This window comes from Lissotriton helveticus, chromosome 11, assembly GCF_964261635.1.
Source record: "Lissotriton helveticus chromosome 11, aLisHel1.1, whole genome shotgun sequence".
Classification (NCBI taxonomy): Eukaryota; Metazoa; Chordata; class Amphibia; order Caudata; family Salamandridae; genus Lissotriton; species Lissotriton helveticus.
Window position 1 is genome coordinate 1,046,075,700 of NC_136072.1, and position 24,986 is coordinate 1,046,100,685.

The 24,986-nt window shown below is 43.7% G+C and overlaps 1 protein-coding gene across 7 annotated transcripts in view; it reads right to left on the minus strand.

Moving 5' to 3' along the window:
- The window catches only part of CAMKK2 (calcium/calmodulin dependent protein kinase kinase 2), a 315,788-nt gene that overhangs the window by 63,080 nt on the left and 227,722 nt on the right, over positions 1–24,986 (minus strand). For all 7 annotated transcript variants that reach the window (XM_078667508.1, XM_078667510.1, XM_078667507.1 and 4 more), the window contains 3 exons: positions 22,892–22,980; positions 17,417–17,616; positions 17,269–17,322 (listed from right to left, as the gene is read on the minus strand). In XM_078667508.1, coding sequence (XP_078523634.1) covers positions 17,269–17,322; positions 17,417–17,616; positions 22,892–22,980 — 343 coding nt within the window. The remainder of the gene's footprint in view (positions 1–17,268; positions 17,323–17,416; positions 17,617–22,891; positions 22,981–24,986) is intronic.

Consider the following 24,986-nt stretch of genomic DNA (forward strand, 5'->3'; position numbering starts at 1 on the left):
GTTACATTGCTTTCCTACTGCCACCTGTTTTCCTAGCCCCATCTGATTATCACAGAAACACACATCTAGTACACATTAGACATAGAAGGGAGTCCCCAATTGTCGATTATACTGAAACTACTCTAGAACAGTATACAGATTTCAATAAAGGTTTCTTCTTCTTTGTAGGACCTGTCCAGAATAGTAAACTGATCCGTAGGTTAACAAGAACCCTTGAAGCTGTAGTAAATGAGACTGCCTCTGCTCTAGGTAACTTAACCGAAGAACAATCTGCTATGAGATTTGTCGTTTTGCAAAATCGTCTCGTCCTTGACGTCATACTGGCCGATAGGGGCGGGGCCTGTAGAGTCATCGGATCTAGTTGCTGCATTTTCATTCCAAATAACGCGCCGTCTGTTTATTCCGCTATAACCAGACTCCATAAAATTGCCCATCTGTTACACCAAGATCCAGGCACCTGGACATGGTCCGGTTGGTTCTGGAATATAATTTCCGCATGGGGATGGAAAGTCCTGTCCTTTCTAGGTATTGCAGTAGCGATCATATTTAGCTGCTGCCTCTGTATACAATGTGGCCCTGCGATTTGCAGCATGTGTGCTACCTCTTGTATTCCTAGTCCCAAGCCCCGTTCTAAATCCCGTTCCAAGACAATTCGAGACGAGCAAATGGTACTGTATGAAATGATAGATGGTATCATGAAAATTGATGTTTCCTGATGGAAACGTAGTGACAAGGAGGGAATGTGGAAAAGTAAATTTTGCCATGTTCTGTGTCCCTACGCTTCATCCATCATATGTTATGTGTGCATGACCAATATGCATATGTTATTCCCCATGTCTGATTAATGACGCAATTATAGTTGTGTCCACCTCTAGTATGCTAGTTTCCAGTCCTCGTGAATACTACGAATATCAGGCCTATGTAAAGCTACGTTGCCACGTTTCCCAGTGTGCACGTTATTCCATTATAAAGTCCCCGTTTCCAGGCCTCAAAAGGGCCCGGACATCAGATTCAGCTCCTGTCTCCTGAAAGCCTCGCTGAGGAGCGATACAGCCCCCACCTGTATCCTCGACCCTTCACTTACTTCCTGCCTCGCAGTGCCCGGTGCAGCTTGGCTCTGCCTCTGAGTCTGCCAAGAGTATGTTATGATTCCAGCTATCAGTTCAGTCCTTCTTCTCTGCATTCCTAAGCTGCTGAACTGCATCAATAGTTTCCGTCATTGTCTAGCCTATTCGGCTCCACGTTAGAGAAATACTGTATTAATGGTCATTTAATATTCTTCATCACGCACTACATGTAGAATAATGCATGGTCCAGTCTTAGAATCAAGTTAGCTTTTCCCCTCATGACTTCTAGTTTATATCAACATGTTCCCTAAACATCAGATACCAGATAGGGTTTAGGTACATGTCGCTCCGACCCTCCAGACTCAAGTCTCTGCTCCTAGCACAGAGTTCGTAGCCCCCAGCTTCTCCTAGTAACACGTCATTGCCAGTTTTCGCGCACCATTAGGTTAGAGGTCCCGGCTCCTTAGGTAGCCCCCTCCAATGTTTCCGCCCATTCATGACATATTCTGTTACGTTTGCATCACATGTCTATGTATACTCCCAGTTACACCTACTTTTACTGTTATCTCTCGCGACTGCTACGCGTCACGCCTTCTGCTCCACCCACTGCTACGCCTACTGCAATGTAATGCTATGTGTTTGCGCTATGTATATAAGTTGATGTATTGTTATTAAAAGCTAGCGCGCTCATCCCAGATCAAGCCCCGGCAGCTGCTGGGCCCCAGTTGTCCTGCTGGGCCCTGTTACCCCGTTCTATGCAGGTTGTCCTGATCCTGTCCTTATGCTGTAATAAACCTGCAGAAACTCCTACTACCTCGAATCTTGACTCTTATTTTATTGAGCTATCTGTTATTCATTCATTCATTCAAAAATAGATCCGGTATTATTTATTTATATACCACAGATTTATTATTGGGGGTGCATATTGGGGGGGGGCACATGTAGTGCCCCCCTCGTTCTGCAACCCCAGTTCCTGCACTGTATGCCACACCGTGCAGGAAGGTGCAGTTGGCGCTCTGAGAGCGGTGATGTGCCTGTTAGGTTCTTTATGAGCCTGACAGACTGCCACACTCTGACCGCCCGATGTGGAGGGCTGTCTCACCATGGGTTTGGCGGTCCCACAGCAGATGGTGCAACGTAATCAGACCCTAATGACTAAATGATAGAAAACCACCTCTGCTACAGAATGACATTTTGGGACACATTCTTTTTATTAACATGTAGTTTGTAACATAAATCATGGTACTATAAAGACATTTCTAAAAATAAAAAAACACATAAAAAGCGTACATGAATAAAATGATACCTAATATGCAAATTTTGGTATTTTTTAAAGTAGACATCATCATCTCTTAACAAAATGTACACCTCTTACTTATAGTGGAAAGTACTGCATTACTATGTGTCAATCTAAACAATAAATATTGTCAATAAAACGTTTCCAAAGTGTTAGATTGATTAGTTATCATTCTGGCTGTGTACACATACCATGTGGGTATTTTCAAATGTTAAGCTTCAGATGGACTATGGTGGTCAAAGAATTACAAATTTGCCAGGCCACTAACATTCTCTAAATCAGGTTTATTAGGAATATGCTACTTACCAGTATGCATCTGTTCTTGGCATAGAGGGCTGCAGAGTGGTACATTTATGAATAGATCGCCATCTGGTGTTGGGCTCGGATGGTTGTCGTCATGAGACCGATGACTCCTCCATTGGGTGCTAGTGCGCATGGGCATCGGCTCCATCCTTAGATTGTTTTGCCATAGTAGGGTTAGATGGAGTAGTATAATAGAATACAGAAAGAGATGCTCATGTAAGTGTATCTAAATAAGATAGTGTTGGAACAGACACAGGTTTCCGGGGAGGCAGGGAGGGCATGTACCACTCTGCAGCCCTCTATGCCAAGAACAGATGCATACTGGTAAGTAGCATATTCCGTTCGAGGCATATGGGCTGCAGATGGTACATTTATGAATAGATTATACAGCAGTTACCTCCCTAGCGGTGGTCACCAGTGTCTCTTGCAACAGTTTGAAATAAAGTTTTTAATACAGCTTGGCCCACTCTGGCTTGTTGTGTTGCCTGCACATCGACACAGTAGTGTTTTGTGAAGGTATGTGGTGTAGATCAAGTTGCTGCTTTGCATATGTCATCTAGGGGAATGTTTCCTAAGAATGCCATAGATGCCCCTAGTTTACGTGTAGAATGAGCTCTAGGAGGAACAGTTAATGTTCTCTTTGCTTTTATGTAACATATTTGTATACATTTTACAATCCAGTTGGCAATGCCTGCTTTAGAGATAAGATTGCCCTTATGTGTTGGGGAAAACGCTACAAATAGTTGTTTGGTTGTCCTGAATGTTTGTGTTCTTTCTATGTAATACAATATTGCCCTTTTGACATCTAATGTGTGTAGGGCCCTCTCTGCTACCGTCTGTGGTTTTGGGAAAAAGACTGGTAGTTCCACTGGCTGATTGATGTGGAATGCTGAAATTACTTTAGGCAAGAATTTTGGGTTTGTTCTAAGAACCACTTTATTCTGGTGTAACTGTAGGAATGGTTCTTGTATTGTCAATGCCTGTAATTCACTCACTCTCCTGAGGGAGGTAATGGCTATAAGGAAGGCCACCTTCCATGTAAGGAATTGTATTTCACACCTATGCATAGGTTCGAAAGGTGGTCCCATTAGTCTGGTGAGTGCTATGTTGAGATTCCAGACCGGGTAAGGTGGTAATCTTGGTGGAATGACTCTTTTGAGGCCTTCCATGAAGGCTTTAATTGCTGGCACTCTAAATAGGGATAGATGTTGCCTGTTTTGCAGATATGCTGCTATAGCTGCAAGATGTACTCTAATGGAGGTGTAAGCAAGGTTACATTGCTGTAAGTGTAGTAAGTAGAAAAAAATATTTTTTGTTGATGCGTCCTGAGGGTTGATGTTGTATACTGTTACAGTATACAGCAAACCTTTTCCACTTAGCCGCATAGCATGCTCTGGTGGTGGGACGTCTCGCTTGCTTAACCTGTTCAGTGCTAATGACAAGGTGAACTCGTCATGAATAATGAGATTTAAGAAATGTTAGCATTGAAGGTGTTTTAATGATCTCCATACAGTTTGGAGGTAAATGTAAGTATCCAAATTCTAGGACCTCAGGAGCCAGATTGCTAGGTTCAGTTGTTTGGGATCTGGGTGCATTATTTCTCCATGGTTCTATGTAAGGTGCATGGGTAAAAATTCTTAATTTTTGATGTGGCACCTGTGAGAGTTGCAGGAGCGTGGTGAACCACGGCTGTCGTGCCCACGTGGGTGCTACTAGTATCATGGTCATTGAATGTTGTTGCAGTTTTCGAACCACTAATGGAATTAGTGGGAGAGGGGGAAAAGCGTATGTAAATTTGTTGGACCAATTTATCCATAATGCATTGCCCTGCGACAGGTGGTGTGGGTACCTGGATGCGAAGCTTTGGCATTTTGCGTTCTGATGAGTGGCAAAGAGATCTATCTCTGGTTGTCCCCATCTTTGGAAGAATGGCTGCAGTATTTGTTCGTGCAGTTCCCATTCGTGTATTTGTTCTGACTGTCTGCTTAAGATGTCTGCTATCTGATTTTGAACTCCTGGTAGGTGTTCGGCTAACAGATAGATGTTTTGAGGAATGGCCCATCTCCAAATTTCCTGCGCTAGTCTGGATAGTTGGAGAGAGTGCGTCCCCCCCTGTTTTTGAATATAATACATTGCTGTCATGTTGTCTGTTCTGATCAGGACTGCTTTGTTGAGAATGTGCATTTGAAAGGCTTTTAATGCTAGAAACACTGCTAGTAGTTCTAGATGATTGATGTGCAGTTTTTTCTCCTGTACACTCCATCTTCCCTGTACTGTATATTTCTCCATATGCGCTCCCCATCCGGTGAGCGATGCATCCGCTGTTAGTATCACCTGTGGAATTGGTTCTAGGAACGACCGCCCCTTGGAAATGTTTGTTGTGTTCCACCACTTCAGAGAGCGGTGTGTGCGGTCGTCTACCAACACCAGATCTGTAATCTGACCTTGAGCCTGATTCCACTGTTTTGCTAAACATTCTTGCAGCGGACGCATTTGTAGTCTGGCATATGGTATTAGCAGTATGCTGGATGACATCATCCCTAATAGTTGCATGAACACTCATGCTGTTAGTGAGTGTTGTGGTTGAAATCTTTGAATCAATTAGATCATTGTTTGAATTCTGACTGGATTGGGGTATACTTTGGCTTTGCTTGTGTCTATAGTTGCCCCTAGATATTGTTGAACCTTGTTTGGTTGCAGGTGGGATTTTGTGTAGTTCACCGTAAACCCTAGCTGGTGCAGCAACTGAATTGTCTTTTGTGTGTTTTGAAGACATTCTTCTTGTGACTTGGCCTTTATTAGCCAGTCGTCCAAGTAAGGGAAGACATGTATTTGTTGTCTTCTTAGGTGAGCTGCAACCACTGCTAGGCATTTTGTGAACACCCTTGGTGCTGTTGTTACCCCAAACGGAAGGACTTTGAATTGATAATGTTGTCCTTCTACAAAAAACCTGAGGTATTTCCTGTGGGCTTTGTGAATTGGGATATGAAAGTAAGCGTCTTTTAGATCCAGTGTAGAAAGAAAGTCCCCTTTCTTCAGTAAAGGAAGTACTTGTTGGAGCGTGACCATGTGGAAATGTTCCGAATTTATGTATGCATTGAGAGGTCTGAGGTCTAGTATTGGCCTTAGAGACCCGTCTTTTTGGGGAATTAGGAAGTATAGAGAGTATACCCCTGTTCCCTGTTGATGTTGTGGAACCTTCTCTATGGCATGCTTTTGTAGTAGTGATAGTACTTCCTGTTTTAACAGTGTTAGATGATCTTGACTCATTGGACGCTGTTTGGGGGGGATGTTTGGTGGGGTAGCTGTGAGTTCTAGGCAATAACCATGTTGGATAATTTGTCTCACCCACCTGTCTGATGTGATGTTTTCCCAGACAGGTAGGAACTGTGATAGGCGTCCCCCGACCGGTGTTATATGGTCTGGGGGGAGCTGTATGAAGTCACTGTTTTGGGGTAGGAGAGTTGCGGTTGTTGTTATTTCCGCGGCCTCTACCTTTATTGTTGTTACCTCTGTAACTGCCTCTAGAATTAATTTTGGGTCATGTTGGTGTAAAATTGGTTGATTGCTGGTTTGTGCCTGTATTCTTTGATCCGCCTCTATAGGTGGACCTACGAAAGGAACCCCTTTGAGTTGGCTGTTGCAATGCTCCCATTGACTTAGCTGTTTCTGTATCTTTCTTCATCTTTTCTAACGCCTCATCTGTGCCTGAGCCGAAAAGTGTTTTCCCATCAAAAGGCTGGTTCAATAAGGATGTTTGTACCTTTTGTTTGCACCCTGAGACTCTGAGCCATGCATGTCTTCTTAACATGATACTGGTGTTTATGGATCTTGCTGCAGTGTCTTCTGCGTCTAAGGCGCACTTGATGGAAGTGTTAGTTATTATCTTCCCTTCTTGTATGAGTTGATCTGACTTTTTTTGATGTTCTTTAGGGAGATGTGTAATGAGTTTTTCTAACTCATCATAATGAGCTCTATCATAACGTGCAATTAGCGCTTGTGTATTAGCTATGCGCCAGCTGTTTGCCGCTTGGTATGCTACTCTTTTGCCAGAGGCATCTATTAACTTGGACTCCTTGTCAGGAGGAGGAGCTTCTCCTGTAGTTAATGAGTTAGCTCTTTTACGAGCGTTTGTGACTACTAGCGAGTCCAGAGGTATTTGTCCTTTGATAAATATTGGGTCCTTTGGGGCTGCCTTATATTTTTTATCAATTCTTGGGTTTAGTACTCTAGCCCTCACAGGGTCTTTGAATATTTCTGATGTGTGATTGAGGAGACCCTTGAGCATCGGTAGTGTTCCTGATGTTCTTTGTGCAGCAGGTAGTGTTTCTAAAAGGAAATCCTCTATTTGAGGTTCCGCATGTAAATCTACCTTGTGGTATTTTGCTGCCCTATTAATTAACTGTGCAAAACCTGTATTATCATCAGGTGGTGAAGGTTTTGAGGGATACAGTTCAGGGTCGTTATCATTATCTGACACTACATTATAATCTTCCCATGGGTCTGTGTCTTCTGGGACAGTGTCGTCAACATCCCTAGGAAGTTCCCCTTCCCCTGTGTCACTTTCTACATCTGTTTGAGGTGTAGATGGGCGTGATGTAAAAGGAATAGCTGGCAGAGTGTGAGGAAGAGGAGAAAATGATGTGTCTCTAGGTTGTGGAGAAAGGGGAGGAGTTGTATTCGTCCCCATTGTTCTCTTCTTAGGAGGAGGAGCTTTGTCGTCCAACTGTTCATTCTTCCTCTTTTTAGGTAGTTTTGTCACCACCTTGCCAGTTTGCGGATCAATAAACAAAGTCTTTTGTTTTGGATCTGTTTGATGCTCCTGTGTCGGTACCGAAGTTTTTGGTTCCGAAAGGTGCTTTTGCTTCTGACTGTCAATTTGTGTTTTCGGCAGTTTGTTCGAATCGATATTTTCGGTGTCGAGGGAGTCTTTGACGTCGAAGCCTGTTTCGGTTTCGACATGGAATGCTTCGATTTCGAGCTTTCCTTGGTATGGAGCTTCGGTGTCGATGTCGAGGTGGACCGCTTCTCGGATCCAACATGGTGGGAGGCCGAGTGTTTCGGTTTCGTTGCCGAGCCCGAAGGCGGGGCGTTGGAAACTTTTTTCGGTTGTCTGACCGGGCTCGAAGGCGGGGTTGACACCGAGCGGGGTCGGTTTTTTGGTAAAGGGATGTCGTCACTCACGGTTTGATGAACGTCGATTTCTTCGACGTCAGACTCGTCCGCTTCCGACCCCGACTCGTCCTCCTCTTCTTCTTTCTCTTCGGGGTGCTGGGCCTCGAACAGCTCCGGGATTGCCTCTGACTGCATTCTCGACGCCTCGTGTCTTCGGGCTCGACGGTTTCTAATCGTCGACTTGGAGGAGAATGCCGCGCAGGCTTCACAGTCCCTGGATTTGTGTTCAGGTGATAAACAGAGGTTACACACCTCGTGTAGGTCCTTGTGTGAGAACTTAGCACCACACGTTGGACATTTTTTGAATGGAGTCCTTTCCATGGACTCCGGGCTGGACTACGTCGAGATAGGCCTCCCGGTCTCATCGACGTAGAAGTTGGAAATTTTGTTGTTGACGTCGAAGCGCGTCGAAATGAAAATTTACTCGCGCTCAATAACAATACCGTCGAATTGGAAAGGGAATACGCGCCGAAATATAACTCTTTTCTCGAAGTCGATCCGGAGCGCTTCGATCCTCATCCGAACCCGATGGCGGAAAAAAACAATCTAAGGATGGAGCCAATGCCCATGGGCACTAGCACCCAAAGGAGGAGTCATCGGTCTCGTGACGACAAAAGACTTCTCCAAGAGAAAAACAAGTGCAACCATCCGAGCCCAACACCAGATGCCGATCTATTCATAAATGTACCATCTGCAGCCCATATGCCTCGAACACAGATTCAAGAGGACCAGATCCAAGCCATATTTTTAGATTATTGTTCATTATCATTTGACACAACTTGCATTGGAGTTTATGGTAGCTCCCAGGGGATCTGGAAGAATGATAGGGAATGATAACTTGACAACTACCGTTCTTGAGACCTAGAAAAAGGAGGCGGTGTAGTTATGGTCCCTGAGCAGAAAGTGCTTGTGCAGAAAAGCACACTACTTAGTTGCATTTATGGTACTGGTTTCATCCTGTGTCGAATAACGCTTCAGCATTGCCTAACATTCTAGTGATGGCAAGAAAAGGTCAGCTGCTCTGGTTTCCTTAAGATACTTATCTTCAGAGATAACATAGAGGCTGTTTCACTGAGCATGTGCACCAAATTACTGATTGCCCAGTGAGAGTATATGTGGTGACTCAAAGGCCACTGCTCCTGCACACAATAGAGAGACTGCTTCTGGTGATATACCTTCTGACTGGGCCCAAAAATTTAATATTTCTTGGGACAATATACCTTGCAATGTACAAAACGCCTTCTGATAAGCTGCTGCTCTCATTTGGAGCTCTGCTTGCATTTCTTGCTATTAATTCCTTGTAGACTGAAGGATATTTAGATGAATGAAGACTGAAGGACAGAAGAATCTTCATTTAGTTCAAGGTCTCAAAGTTTTAACAAATTTAGGGCTGCTAGTCAACAAGACCTGTACTGACAATGTAAATAGGTTTTACTATTTTTACCTGAAATATATGAATTAATTCTCTTTCCAGTTCATACAGCATGATTTGTGCCTTATACCTGGTGTTCTGCATCACATTAATAATAATCCTTACAGAAACAAGCATTTGTAATGCAATCAGTCTCGCCTTTGGGACCTTATATGTATTAAGCTATGCAGCACATTAGCCTGGGTGCTGAAACATCTACTGTTCTTTAATATGGAGGGAAAAGTATGCACAAAACTACGAAACATGCCAGGTATGGGAACACATGGAGAGAAATACTGCCTATCAGCAGGAAATTGTATTGTCCAACGCTCTGTTTTTAATATAAAATCAGTCCCTTCTGTGGTCATATTACTGAAAATACAAGATTTGAAAAAAATATTATTGTCTACGGGTGCTCGTTAAATACAAGTTTCTATGGCAAGAATCTAGGGAATGCTAAATTGATTCTGGTATTTTACTGACCTCTGCTGGTCGTTTTCTATCAAGACAGTTAAATAGAGGCAGTTGAACAGAAATAGAAAGTCCCTATGCAAAGGCGGAAGCAGACAAGTACTAGGGCTGATCCCCAGATCCCACAAAGTACATACAACAGATCTTCCAGACAGCGCAAGCACTGTCTAGGCTCGGCCTAAAAAACAGACAAAGAAGGATATGCCTTGATGGCTCATTTTGGAAATGATGTTCCTATATAGGCAAAACTATGTTTGGTGTTGAAACCCTGATTAATCGTCCCAATGCCTTATAGCAATTGCGTGGTACTCGGTCTTGACTTCTACTCTTGCTGTGCTGTTTTTTTGTAGAGCACTTCGAAACAATTCAGAACCCAAGGGTGCAAAAATGTCATGCAAAGTGGAGTGTGTGCCTATGTAGATCGAAGGTTTCTGGAAATGTGAACATGAAAAACAGCAGAAAAGATGTCTAAGATTTTATACATCATCTACCACCCACCAGGTGATAACGCATCAGTCATCAAACAACTTATGGAATGCAAAGCCGAAAGTTCAAATTCACCTGCAAACAACATCTCCCTAGGCAACTTCAATCTGCACTGGTGAGACATAAATGACACAGAGGTTTTACAATTTCCTATTTTCAGAAAAATAAGCTATGCTCAGCACTCATCCTTGTAACAGGGGCAACACTAACCCCCAATCTCTAATTCCAACTACATAAACAAGCATTGCCATAGCCAATATGTCTCGCCTTTGGGGCCTTATAAGTGTTAGCTATTTACAGAATGTTGTTTTGTTTGTAATTTTTCATGTCGTATGTTACTCTTGTATAGCGATTCATCTTAAAGAGCTAACAATAATTGACAGTCAGTAAATAGAAAGCTCATAGACGCATCAAGCTACGGTTGAGCATCATACTATGGAACTCAGAGGTTTACTTTACCTGTTCAAGCCACTCCCTTAATTACATAGGTCCACACATTTTAGAAACCACCAGTCTGCAGTACTCAGAAATCTACTGGGATTTGGTTTGTGTTTTTTCTGGGAAAACGGGTTCCAAGATGGTTGTTCAAACATAATGACAGTACAGTGAGAGGGCAATGGGTGGGAGGGGATGTGACTAGAGGAGTCCATTATACTGGTTTCATAATCATAATGTACACCGGATCCCGCTAATGAAATTAAATAATGTGTCACTTATAGCGTGTGAGGTTTCGGTAGCATGAAAATAGTTAACAACAAGCATTTGCAATGCAATAGGTCTCGCATTTCTTAAAGTTAGAGCTGTTGGCATTGTAAATGACAATGCCCTTTATTTATCTATTTTTAAAAAAAACATAAATAAAAGGCATTGTCATTTACAATGCTAATAGCTCAAACTCTCATAAATGCGAGCCCTATTGCATTGCAAATGCTTGTTTCTTCCACCCACAGCATGATGGTTTTCTGATTGGTGTGGTGCAAAGCTTCACTCTCTGTTCTTCCCCATAAATGAACATTATTCATTCTCGCGTAATAAACAGGGATTGACTGGAAACAGACCTCAAATTACGTTGAAAGTCTATTTGGATGACTGTATTACATTATATTCCTGTCACCTATTCTTAAACCATTTCTCAAGTAATTGTACGTTTTGTCCATTTGACCTTACACCAATCAACACATAGACATTTACTAATCTTATATCTGCTGTGTCTACATAGCCCGTGGACTTTAATGATTCTGGTGATGTCAAGAAAGACCTCATTTCATGAAGGCCTTATCTGCATACACATTTTCCCATGCTTTCCATGTGGCAAAGGAAAGAGGCTGGGCTTAACCTACATAAATGGCAGGGTAGCTAAAATGTCCCTTTTTTTCTTTCTCTGTCCGCAACCTGTGCCTGTCACTCGCATGTACCTTGACCTTTCACTGGGTTCACACAAATCTTGAACCAGTCAGCATCTTCATGTATGGTGTAAGCAGTCCAATGCAGAACGAATTTGAGACACAGAGAATGTATTTTTATCCTGTGAATAAGTTTCACGGCTCTCGTGTGGGTCGGCTGCAGCGTACACACCATCTTGCTGAGCATGTGGTTTAAAGATGAAGCCTCAAACCTAAGAGTCGGGTTTGATGCAAGTGTTCTGTAGGGCAGCATAGGAAATGAACTGTAACCTACACTTTAAAATATCAGAGGAGTTTTCTCTAGACACATTTGCATAGTCACAACCAAATTCTTATTAGTGTGCTAAAGATGCTTATGCAAATCCTTGGTGTGTCTGGAGACCGGGCACCGTACGTTACTACTTTGTTTAAGGCAAACAAGTGTAATATTTATCAGACCACACACCTCCTTAGGTGTGGGAGGAAGCGAGGAAACATAGACACTCCTCAGAATCCATCCAGGCATAAGGTCACAGAAAGGGTCCGTGTGTCTGTCACGTCACAGACAAACATCAGGCTCGCAGCTGCTTGCGAGATTTTTACATGTTTTGTGACAGCATTGCACTGTGCAAAGCATTTGCGTTTAGAGGCGCAGCACCAACAGAAACCGCGGACATTGTTAACAAAGAGGGTGGGGGGAAATAAAGTGAGGGGGGAGAAAGACTTGTTCATAGAGGAGGGGGCTCTTCTCGATTGCTCCTGTGTTGGGTAAGCGGCTCGCACAAATGAAAAAAAGTTAAAGAGCGCCATGCGCGCGTTGCACGCCGTGAGCGTGCACATCTACGTGGCCTGCGGCTCGCGCCCGTGGTGCAGAGGGAGCCCTGGCTCCAGAGAGGAAGTGCGGGAGCTGAAGTCCCGGATCCCAGGAGGGGGCCCGGGTGAAGATCGGCCGATAGCAGTGCGGGGCTCCCATGACTGAGGGGAGAGCCCTGCATCGTGCTGGCAGAAGTATAGAGGAGCTGGAGTGCTCCGGAAGCGCGCCGCAGCCAGCTGCCGTTCAGGAGGATTCCCTCCGCACACCGGGTGAGTAGGAGATTCTCCGTTTGTCCAGTGGTTGTGCCGATGAAGGCACAGTGTACATGTCTATTTACTGAGCAGACCCGCCGTTGTGGGCCGCTCCAACAATGGGGAAAGTTTATTTAAAAGCACCTTTTGCGGTCCATATTGTTAAACTGAGCGCGCGTGCGCATAAAAACAAAAGTGAAAGTTATATTGCAGAGGCTTGTGACGACGGAAGGGAGACAGGAGATGTGCACACCGCGTGGCTGTACGGACCTATTGATATACTCATTAGTCTAGTCTCGTACCAGGGGACATTAATTCCCTCCGAGCCTATTCTATATCTAATTTTTAATTTGGAATAAGGGATCGCTAGAATAAACCTGATCCTGGTACCCTTTACCCCAATTTTAACTCTACCAACGTCTACACTATTCTGGCCCCATACCCACACTTCACCCATACGGCAGTTGGATAAAAGATCTCCGCCAAAGAGCCCCTCTTTGAGGTGTTGCCCGTTGGGTATTGCACCGCCGACCCAACAAGAAGCATTGCCGATGATGAAGCATGACACCTGCAAGGGTGTGTGAGGCCATTATATCCAACATATTGGATACCCACGCGTTGATCCACGACGCACGGGTGTCACCAACACAAAACCCCCGCCTCAATTAGGAACAGCATGGTACCTCTTGTGTTTCATGCTACTTTGGGCGAACACCTGGCTGGACCTACCACTCTCTCCTTGAGTGGGAAACTCGCCTCTTTTACTGTTTCCCTTCTTTGAAAACACATGTACGGGCGCGTCCACAGACTCCAATCGCCAAACGCCCTGCACGTGCCACCTCCTGTCCCACTTCCGAGGCAAGTCGCTGACAATAGATCTCGCTGGTAACATCCCTTTCGCGCTGCGTCGCCAGGCGAGACTGTTTTATACATAACAATGGCAGAATGATTTCAGTACTGAATGCTGATCACCAAAGTTTCGATCAAATATGTGAATGAGCTAAGACAAGTGACCCACAATGGGAGCTTCAAATTAAACCAGTCCTGCCTATTAAGTTAAAAGAGGCTGGTTTGTCGCGATGAAGGCGTGTTATTGCGATCGTATCTATAAATTAACAGATCATAAATATAAACCAAGTAAAATATTAAGCCACATGTATATCACACAAACAATTACAACGCAAATCTTAGCTGGTTGCTTTGTTAATAGTGTATAGTTTGGCTGTGTTGTGTTGGTGAATATACTCAGAAGTCTTCTGTTACATAAGGTTAGCCTGCAGCCTGTCCATGCACACTGGGACAACTTTTACATGTCAATGCTATTCATCGTGCAGTCTTTCTGCTATGAAGCGGTTGTCTAGTCTAAGAAGCGTTTGGTTGTGTTTTGCACCCAGGCTACACCTTGACTGTACTCACCCTATGCAGTGAGTGTTTAGCGCAAGCTGCATTCGTTCTGTGAATTTGTAGCATATTTGGCAAGCAATGACTGCGCAATCCAGCTTTACCATATAGTAATTGCATAGCCAGGATAAGAGACGAAAATTATAGGCTTGCTCTTGTACAGTGTGTGTAGTATGTGCATGCATGATGATAACACTTATGTTACGCGTTTTAGGTGCCATGTAGAGTGTACCAAGCCTATACCAGGAAGTAATTGTGTCACTTTAGGCTAACCAGGCGTCCCGAATTTGTCAGTACATACCTGATTTCTTTCAGCTGTCACAGCAGATTTTGACCGATTTAGCTGTCTTGGTTTTTTAGAGAGGATCGACTACAAATGGAGTGAGGTTGTTTATTAGGTGCTCAAAGTCAGTACGAGTCTACAGCTCTTATCAAAACACAACTTAATTAACACCAATGAGGACTCGTTGTCTGTGTTTCTGTGTTGACGCGCACTGCCATTTAAGTCATTGTCTGCCCCATGACTGATGTAAAAGCGTAGTCATTCATCTCTGTCACCTAAAATGTCCCCGGTTTTGGTTTTGCCCAAAGTAACTTGAGTGGGCAGTTGCTCATTACAAAGTGGCGACTGAGCAGCTGGGGATACCATTCATAGTGTGTATAGAGGGAGGCTTGAACATCCTGTGATTTGGGGCAAATCGCTTAAACACGCTTATGTAAAACTGCAAAAAAACTATTTGTACAGAATCGCAATGTGGGTGGCGCTTTGTGTCATTAATCCCACATATGCACATTGGCGGGGTGCCGACAAAAGCATAAAAGGCAGCAACGGGCAGTAGGTGGTGTAGGTATGGCGAGCGAGCTGAAAGAAAACAAAAAGTAGTGTGCCAAACGTGAAAAAGTGGTGAAAAATTAACTGATCCATGTAACTGGGTCAGTCGCAGGGGTGGAAAAAAGCAGCCAAAAGGCATGTCAAAGATAATAAAGGGACCATAGAAGAGGAAGATATTAAGAGGGGCACTTCAAGGAGTGAATTACAAGGGATGGGCGTGGTCAAACTTCACAGAGAGACTCCATCAAGCCTCGCAAAGAAGCGCATGTGCGCTGATAGGCTCGACCTAAAAAGTGAAAACCTATCATGGTAAACTGTTCTGACCACTTAGTAATACCCTTTTCAAATCACTTCCCCAAAATGTGGTCCTTCGTCCAATTGAAACAATAGAAGATCTGGGAGAGAAACCTCAGATACTCTGGAAGGTCCAGTAAAGGACACAAGAGGTCTACTGAGCTTCTGAACGTTCTAATGGGGTTCAATACCATTATTCAAACAGCACATTAAACCAAAGCTATGATGCAAGTAGCAGGCGTAATTGCATCACACAAACAAAAAATACAGTAACCCCCTCCTTGCGATAGTTCACAAAATAACTCAACGAGGAGAGGAAACTTAACTGAACCACTGAGAGAATATGGAGGGAGAACCTCTCTGCTCTGAACCTAGCAAATCTAAGAGCTAAAAGAAAACCATAAAAATATCACATATCCAAGGAAACGATTTCATCCATCAAATTGGACATGAACAAGCCCAAAAAGTGGGCAAAGGATATCTTAGCCATTGTTAAAAACAGCACAACCACCCACCCTCCCCCAAGACATCAAAGAATCAAGAAAACCCCCAAAAAGTGTGACTTATTTCCTCATCAAAATAAAATACTTTGAATTCTCTCTCAAGGCCAATACTGCTGAGTTACACCTCGCATCCCTAACCTGCAAGTCCTCAGAGGCATGGTCTTCGTTCCAAAAATATCATTGCAGAACTTACACCATCCTCTTACTTTGCGTCCAGGATCTCAGCAAAGCTGGTAAAGGATATCAGTCATCCATCATCCCCTACCTTACTAACCTGGAGCACAGCATCTTCCCGGACATCCTAAAAATTGGACAAACCACTTCACAGTCTAAAAAGCAAGGCACAGATTCAGAAGATCTGAATATTTTTCAACCCATTTCTAATCTATCTTCCCTTGCCTACGTTTGTGTTGCAAACCAGCCAATGCTGTTTATCAAAGACAGTCTCCAATTGGGGAGTGATTCAGTTCAGGACTGTGGAGGCTGAAATCAAAGTAAATTATCAACAGCAATGTGCCTCCCAGAACATGGATTAGAGTTTCATTTGCGAATAAGAATCTACATAAATCTTCCTATTCGGGTTCAAGTAATGAACTTTTTGACTAGTGTTAATTTTTCAATAAGGTATGATGGCCCATACTTGTTTCTCAAACCAACTTTTTCAATAAAAACTCTCTTACCGGGAGTTTTCCGAATTTGGTCTTTATATTTTTTTCTTTTGGATTTATATGCACATTTTCACATATACGTGGGGAATTTACATATAGCACTGTGACAATACAAAATAATTGATGTGTAACATCATTTGAGACAATGTGTGGCACTGTAACTTGCACATATAATACCTTTACACAGGGTATATATATATATATATATATATATATATATATATATATATATATAACCGTGATCAGGGACATTTGTTGTCCGAAACGCGTTGGTGGGGAATCTACAGAAAATAAAACAAAGATAAACTTTCTTCAAGAAGGTTATTTGCAAAAAACATATATATATATATATATAAATATATATATATATGTATATGTATATGTATATATATATATATATAAAACCATGCATATTAAAAAGGAACAATAATAATTTGTCATGACATGGGATGGCTTGCACTAGAAGCAATTACACTTTATATCATTACTCACCCATTAGAGTAGGTGGAGAAGCTCACTTAAATCTCCAAAAGACCCTCAAGATATCCATCTACAGGGAAGCACCCATAGAAGCAGGATGTTGTCAATAAGGGGCAGCCTATTCAGTGGTATGCTACCATTAAAAACTAGTGTTCAGGTCCAACTTGGCTATAAAGTTCCCCAAGAACCAGTCTTTCCCTTTTAGTCATAAATTAATAAGGCAGGTTTTCAGAACTCTGTATCGTTGGAGTTCTCAACAAGGTATGAATACATTACATATTACCCTTAAAATGTATAGTATGTTTGCTGGGCCACACAACTCAAACATTTTTAAACAGTATGCCCCAGGACACAAAATTGCACTTAATCTCAACATGCAAAAGGCCTGATGCATAATACATATGGGATCTGAAATATATAAAAATGTAGTTACCTGTCCAAAAACAAAGCAGTACAGCGTAATACCCATGGCCCAGACATCCAAAGCCTTCAGTCAAAAATAAAATATATGTTAGAATGTGATTACAATGTGATCCATGGACATATCTTAACATTAGATTTGTCAGACAGGAAGGTTGTACCTTGCCGGAGAATATATTTCTGGATTCCAAAAGAGTCTCTGGTGCCATGAACGCAGGTGTGCCCACCGTGTTCGTTAAAAGAGCATCAGCGCCTTCAAACTGGTTGCTCACACCAAAATCTGCAATTTTTATGTGACCGTCTTCACCAACTAAGAGGTTGGAAGGCTTGATGTCACGGTGGATAATCTTTTGATAGTGCACTGCAAACAAAAAAAATCACGAATATGATAAGGGGAAATATTAGATAACCAGGGGTTATAATTTATAGAACAAACCACTACCAAAAATGTGATTCTATAATACAGTAGATTAATTTACTATGGGGACTCCTCCTGACCCTGGTTCGATCCGTTCCTGTCATGGGCACAAGGTCCAGTCACACAAGTGGGTTGGCATTTTTATCTGGGCAAGTGGGGAAACGCTAGGTGGTAGAAAGTTTGTGGATCTTGGCAGAGTTTGAATTTTGGAGGTCACTGTGGGTAAGAAATCGTTGTGGGAGTCATGCAAAGCTTACCACCCTGAACTTCCCCTGGTGTCTAGTTTTCAGAAATGTATGGGTTTGGGATGCGTCCCTAGGTGGCGGCCAAGCCCAGTTAACACAGCTACCCCCAGGGATAAATCAGGTCAGTTTAGTGGCAGGAAATGTTAAAATCTAAACAACACCCAAACTAATCAAATGTACTTTCACTTGCTATTGGGATGGGAATGTTTTAGTCAACAGGGGAGTAGAAAGGCTGTTGAGGCTTTAGAGGTGAGGGTGGGGCTTGAAGTAGGATTGGTCAGACCACACCCCATTATTTTATAAAATAAATATTCCTGCCATCCAGGGGCTTTCTGCCCCCCAAATGCAAATATTGGGCAAATCCACTTACTGCCACCCAGAGAAGCCAAAATACTGGTTTTGGGAGTATGGCCAATGTCAGAGTGTGCTGCCTACACCCCTTTCTTTTGCTCTAAATGCAAAATCCCTGGTGTCTAGTGTGCCTTCTATCCCCCAGGGGGCAGATCGGGGGCAATCTCCCCAACTAGAACAAATCTCCTATCTGACCCGAGAGGGTAGAAAGGCACTATTGACCCTTCTGGGGTGGAGGTATGTCAGAGTAGGCTGATCCTTCCTTTTGTTTATTTTGGTGCCATTTTGAAATTCCCGGTATCTAGTGAGCTTTCAGCCCGCCTCCAGGCAAAGTGGGGGCAAACCTCCTGTCTGCCCATGGATGTGGGGGTAGCAGAGAGACGAGTTTGTCCCCAAACGCTAAATCCATGAAGTCTAGTGGACTTTCTACAGGCCCCCCGTGGGGGGCAGATTTTAGGGCAACCGCCGCAATTGAGACAAACTGCCTATCTGCCAACAGGGGGCAGGAAGACAATATTGTCACTCCTGGGTTGGGAGTATGGCTCGATGTCAGTAATCACTGCCCCATCCTTTTGTTTGTTTCGGCAAAAAATTTTTTTTTAATCCCTGGTGTTTAGTGGGCTTTCTGTCCCCGCACCAGGGGCACATTGGGGCAAACCCTCTGTCTGTCTCTGTGTAGGTGGGCGAAAAACTTGTTTGCTGCTTTAGAAGTGGGGGCATGGCCCTGTGCATGGTGGCAGCCCCTACCCCTATGTTTTCTTTTATATAAATATATCTCTGGTGTCTAGTGGGCTGAAAGCCCCATGGGGAAGGCAGATTGGGGCAAACCTTTAATCTGCCTCCTCAGGGAAGTGCAAAAAACTGTTGGGTAGGGGCATGACCATGCCCTCCCATATGTTTCCTTTTTTAAATATATATCCCTGGTATCTAGTGGGACTATTGACCCCCCCCCCTCCACCGGCGGCAGACTGGGGCAAACCTCCAATCTGCCTCCCGGTGGGACGGTGGGGGATGGAATGCCCGTTGCAACCTTGTTGGGGTATATGGCCATGACCATGATGGCCAGACGCCCATCCCATGCTTTCATTTTTTGAAATATATATCCCAGGTTTCTAGTGGGCTTTCTGCTCCCCCAGGGGAGGCAGATTGGGGTTAACCTCCAATCTTTTGGGCCGGGGGAAGGCCATGCTGGGCAGCCCACACCCCGATTTTCTTAATATATATTCCTGGTGTTTAGTTGGCAGATTGAGGATCATCGCCCCCATCCACCCCCGGGGGGACAAAAAGACTAAAACTTAGGGGGGAGGGGCCAGGGGTCAGCGCAAGTCCTTGCCCAAGAGGCAAAAATCCCTGGTGTCTAGAAGGTGGATTACTGCTTGGGGATCAGAATTCTAAGGCCGTCCCAAAGAAAGTATCTACTGAGTTTAGATGCCTCCCCAACTCCATCAGTGCTCAGTGGGCTGAGATATGACCCTGAGCACTGACGCCCTGCACGCTGATCGTCATTACCGAAAGGAAAAAACTGCCTGGGCCTGCTCGGGAAGCTCTTCCTAGCAGACTAAATTGAAAATGAAAAAAGGGAATCCCTCTGTTGTTAGCACCAGGGGAGGCTGTGCGACATCAGCCAGTGGCTGACACCGACACTAAATAGTTTAAAAATAGATGGTAAGGAGAAATTCAGACTAAATATTTCCTATGCTTAGGGAGTATGCATCGGAAATCCGAAGAGCCTCACTTCCATAATCCCGGTTACAAAAGCAGTGTCCAAGGTAGGTCCAAGTGGTAAAGATCTGAGTCAGATCTGTTGTATGACTGATTATGTAAATGAGCTCCATTTAGGTTCATTGTATGTAAATATAGTATGTAAATAATCTAACACGGATCTGGTGCTCCACACTGAATAAACTGGCACATACAGCTAAAAATGAGGCTACCAAATAACAAGTGATTGTATTGGAAGCTGATCCGATTGGCTAGTATAGTGTGACCAATGGCTGCCCAGAGGTGCAACTTCTGGCAACTATTTGGAAGGCAAAGTCTCTGAGCTCTATGACAAGTTGGTGCCCCCGGAGGCAATACAGCAGCCATAGTCGAGCGTGAGGTAAATTTCATGGCCACACATCCCACATTTCTCAATGTATTGCCTGTGTAACCATTCTCGCCCTTGCAAGCAAGTAAGTAACTTTCACAGTAAGTGTAATGAAAGTTGGTGGGAGAAAGGAATGTGAGGCATTTAGGAGTATGGGGGTGCAGAAATAGGAGTCAGGAGCAGTAGCAGAGAAGAAGCTGAGGTTAAGAGTCACATATCTCACAGGTAACCCTGATAGACACCTTCACACAGTCAGCCCCCGAGATGCTATATATTTTGATATTAACCTGGAGTTTCTCTCACATGTGTCCTGAGAGAAGTCCACGAATCCTAAAAGCATGTGTGTATTTGCAAGACCCTTCCTCCATCCCTCTGTATTACAACCAATGAGAGATGGGCCTTGAAGTAGATGATATTTCAGGGGAAGTGCCAGATTTCCAACTTGACAGCAGCATTGAGGTGAGAGTCATTTCTTTCCTTTGTCTGGATTGGTATTAGAGAACTGTCAAGCGTGAATACAGAATGGTGCAGGATGAGAAGAGTTAGAGCATGGATTGGAGGAGACAATTGTCTGAAAAGTCATCTACACATTCACAAAAGTCCTAGGGAAATAAATTCAACATTCATAGTGAAGCGGTTATAATCACCATCATCTGGCGAATGAAGCTTCTAGTTCCTAGCAAAATCATGAGTTATTTTCAGACCCAAAACAAGTCTTCAGATGCTCGTGGCATTTATGGTCATTTTAGGTGTCACCTAGAAAGTGATGCATGTAGGTGAAGGAAATGGAGGTGTAAATAAAGTTTGGTCCAGAACAGTCTGTGACCTGCATGTTTCAGCTGCCTTAAATTCAGTTGGTGTAAATAACTAAAGCATACTTTGTACCCACAGAAAAGGTGTGGGCAATTATTTACGTGGTGCACTGTACACCGTATGACGTACAACAGAGAAACTCCTTCTCATGACAAATATAGTGCAAATAGATTTTAAAAAGTTCACAGTCATTTTATCTAAAGTACCATGGGCTAGATGTACATGCCTGTAGAATAAGAATTACCAATAGCATTTTTTCCGAATGGGTATTCTAAATGTGTGAAATGTTTATTGCTTAATTTACGATATCTAGTGGGTCGCAATTCAACCTACGTAATAAATATTGATGAGGTCGGTCACAATTTGCAACCCATTAGGAATTGGACCCATCACAGGGATGGTGGGCTGCTGAGGTCAGCAGACCACCATGTCTGTGATTGCTTTTTAATAAAGTAATCTTTTTTTAAATGCAGCCTGTTTTCCTTAACGGAAAACGGGATGCGTTTAAAAAGAAAAAATGAAACTTTGAAGATTCATTAGGTCGAGCCTGGGAAGCGCATGAGATACTCTGTGAGACATGCAGTATTCGAGTATGGACTTTTTAGCTCCACCCACTCTACTCCCATATTTTTCATTGGCTTGTCTCATTGTCCTTTGTAAATGCTGGCTTCTGATTCCTTAATAGGCTTGTTAGTCCCTCCTTAGTACCGCCTTGTCTTCATATGAAACCTCCCATGAGAGCTGGCCCTTTTACTTCTGTTGTTGCATGGTATATCTTATTTAGTCGGTAGGCACTATTTTCTTTAATGAGTTTCTCCTACTGCAGGCACGACATGCTTTCCTGCAATATTCAGCTTGCCATGCGTCCTTTCACTTTCCAAGCAGCCGGGGACAATGGCGGCCGCTTCTTAGAAGTGAAATCGGTCTTGCCTTTACAAGAGCTTGAGCTATTGACATACTAAATGACCATGCCTTTTACTTATGTGTTAATTATCAAAATAGATAAGTAAAAGGCATTGTCATATGGGGAGAGGAGTTGGCCTAGGGGGATCGACCATGAATCTGGGGAACTGGTTTCGAGTCTCGGCAATGACGCTGAACATCCTGTGATTCTGGGCAAATCACTTAATCTCCCAGTGCCTAACAAAAATGTATGTATCCTCTTGTAATGCAACTGGTGCTATGTTATGCGCTCTGATACCCGATTCGGGTCAAGTTCGCGCTATATAAAACTCTCTTTAAAAAAATTATATATATATATATATATATATATATATATATATATATATAAATATATATACAATGCCAATAGCTTAAACTCTCGCAAATGCAAGACCTATTGCATTGCAAATGCTTGTTTTTTAAGAGTAAGCAGTAGTCCGTGGAACCACTGCCTGCTCTTAAAAAATATTTTTTCAACATTCTTAAAGGGGAAGAGATCCCATATTTACTACCAGAGATCCTTATATGCTGAGAATAGCCCTCGATAAGTGTTTAGTGGCAGCCAGTACCATATTAGGGTGCTATACATATCTGTTTGTTCTACCAAACCTTTGTGCATTTAAAATGGGCTGCTCTGTTCCCAGGTCAAGCTGAAGTGGGAGTTCAGAGATAGGCTAAGATAGCTAGTGGGGGGCAAGGAGGCTTGATAGACGTGATGGACCCTAAAGTGTGACTTGCAAGCGGTAAGTGGGAAAAGCAAGAAAGAGCACAGGCTTACGGTATTCAATCCCCTTAATCAAGTCATGGAAGTTGAAGCGCCCTTGGTCTTCAGTCAGCGGTGTGTTTGTGGGAATTTCCATGACCGGTCTGAAATAAAATTTAAAAAATTGTTATACGTAGTATGCGCCCATAAATACAGTCAACATTTTCCTCTATCTTATTTATTTATTTATTTATGGGATTTTTAATGCGCAACTAATACCCTAGGGTGTCTAGGCGCAATGAGATGCTCTAAGATACACAAAATTCAGAACAGGAACTTATTGATTAAATAACCAAGTTTTCAGGGCCTTACGGAAGGCAATGAGTGTTGGTGCTGTTTTAATATACAGGGGGAGTGTGTTCCACAGTATGGGGGTCGCTACCAGGAAGCGTCTATCTCCCCATGTGGCCGTTCTTGTTCGGGGAACATGCAATAGGTGGCTTGCTGCTGATCTTAGATTCTTTCCAGGTATGTACACCTGAAAAGCTTCCTGTAAGAACTTTGGTCCAGTCTGATGAATGGCCTTATAGGCGATGCAGAGAGCCTTGAATTTGATTCTGCTCTCCACTCTTAGCCAATGTAGATGGCGTATGGCTGCTGAAGTAGAGTGTCGCCAAGGAATATTAAACAGAATCCGTGCTGCCATATTTTGCACGGACTGTAGTTTGTTCAGGATGTATTTGTGAGTGCCAAGGAAGAGGGCGTTTCCATAGTCCAGCTTCGAAAACACTAAGGTGGTGATCAGTGTTTTCCCTGCCGAAGCGGGTAGGTATGGCATGAGTTTTTTTATTTTCTTCAGCACGAAGAATGCAGCAGAGATCACCTTGTTGACATGATAACCAAAAGACAGCCTGTTATCAAAGATCACTCCCAAATTCCTAACCTTGACAGCTGGAGTCGGGGGGGAGCCCATCTGACTGGGCCACCAAGTTGGGGACCATTCGGGAGAGATCTTACCGAAAGTCATAACTTCGGTTTTCTCTGCATTAAGTTTCAGGCAGTTACTATATTGTTCTAAACACCCTACTTTTAGTTTTGGCAAAAAAGGTGCTTTATCGTCACTAGTTGTCGTGTCTCGGCAGTGGGCACCAGGCAGCAAATCACACTCGGGACACAGGTTGGTTATTTACTGATTCTTTTATTTACTTCCTCTGGGCTGCTGGTCACATACACGTCCGTCCCTGTGCCCGTCCTGGTCAGTCTGCTGTCCTTCCTGTCCCTAGCCGGATGTGGTGTCCGGTGACCTGGTCACCTCCCTCATGACCCACAGGGTCCTAGTGTCCCCTTGTCCTGTCGCCCTATCTGTCAGAACGATTCAAAAGGGGGTGGTGATGGACGGAGTATCTGAATTAGGCAGAACACTCCTACCCAGTGAAAAGATCAGGGCTTGATCAATCACCGTTTTTTAGCTCACTGCACCATCCCAGTTCAGAACCTGGCTACATGCAAATTAGTCTGACCCTGGCCCAGTGCATCATGGGAACAGGGCAGACCAAACTACCAAGCCAATTCTTTACTGGAAAGGAAACAAGCTTCCGGGGACCGGTTTCTGGCATTACAGCCGTCTTCGGCCCGGCTTGCTTGAATCCTGATGGTGCAGTGAGCAAGAGACTCACATCTGAGCATACCCTTCCACACTTGTGGTGGCCAAAACGATTCAAAAGGGGGTGGTGATGGACGGAGTATCTGAATTAAGCAGAACACTCCTACCCAGTCAAAAGATCAGGGCTTGATCCATCACCGTTTTTTAGCTCACTGCACCATCCCAGTTCAGAACCTGGCTACATGCAAATTAGTCTGACCCTGGCCCAGTGCATCATGGGAACAGGGCAGACCAAACTACCAAGCCAATTCTTTACTGGAAAGGAAACAAGCTTCCGGGGACCGGTTTCTGGCATTACAGCCGTCTTCGGCCCGGCTTGCTTGAATCCTGATGGTGCAGTGAGCAAGGGACTCACATCTGAGCATACCCTTCCACACTTGTGGTGGCCAAAACGATTCAAAAGGGGGTGGTGATGGACGGAGTATCTGAATTAAGCAGAACACTCCTACCCAGTCAAAAGATCAGGGCTTGATCCATCACCGTTTTTTAGCTCACTGCACCATCCCA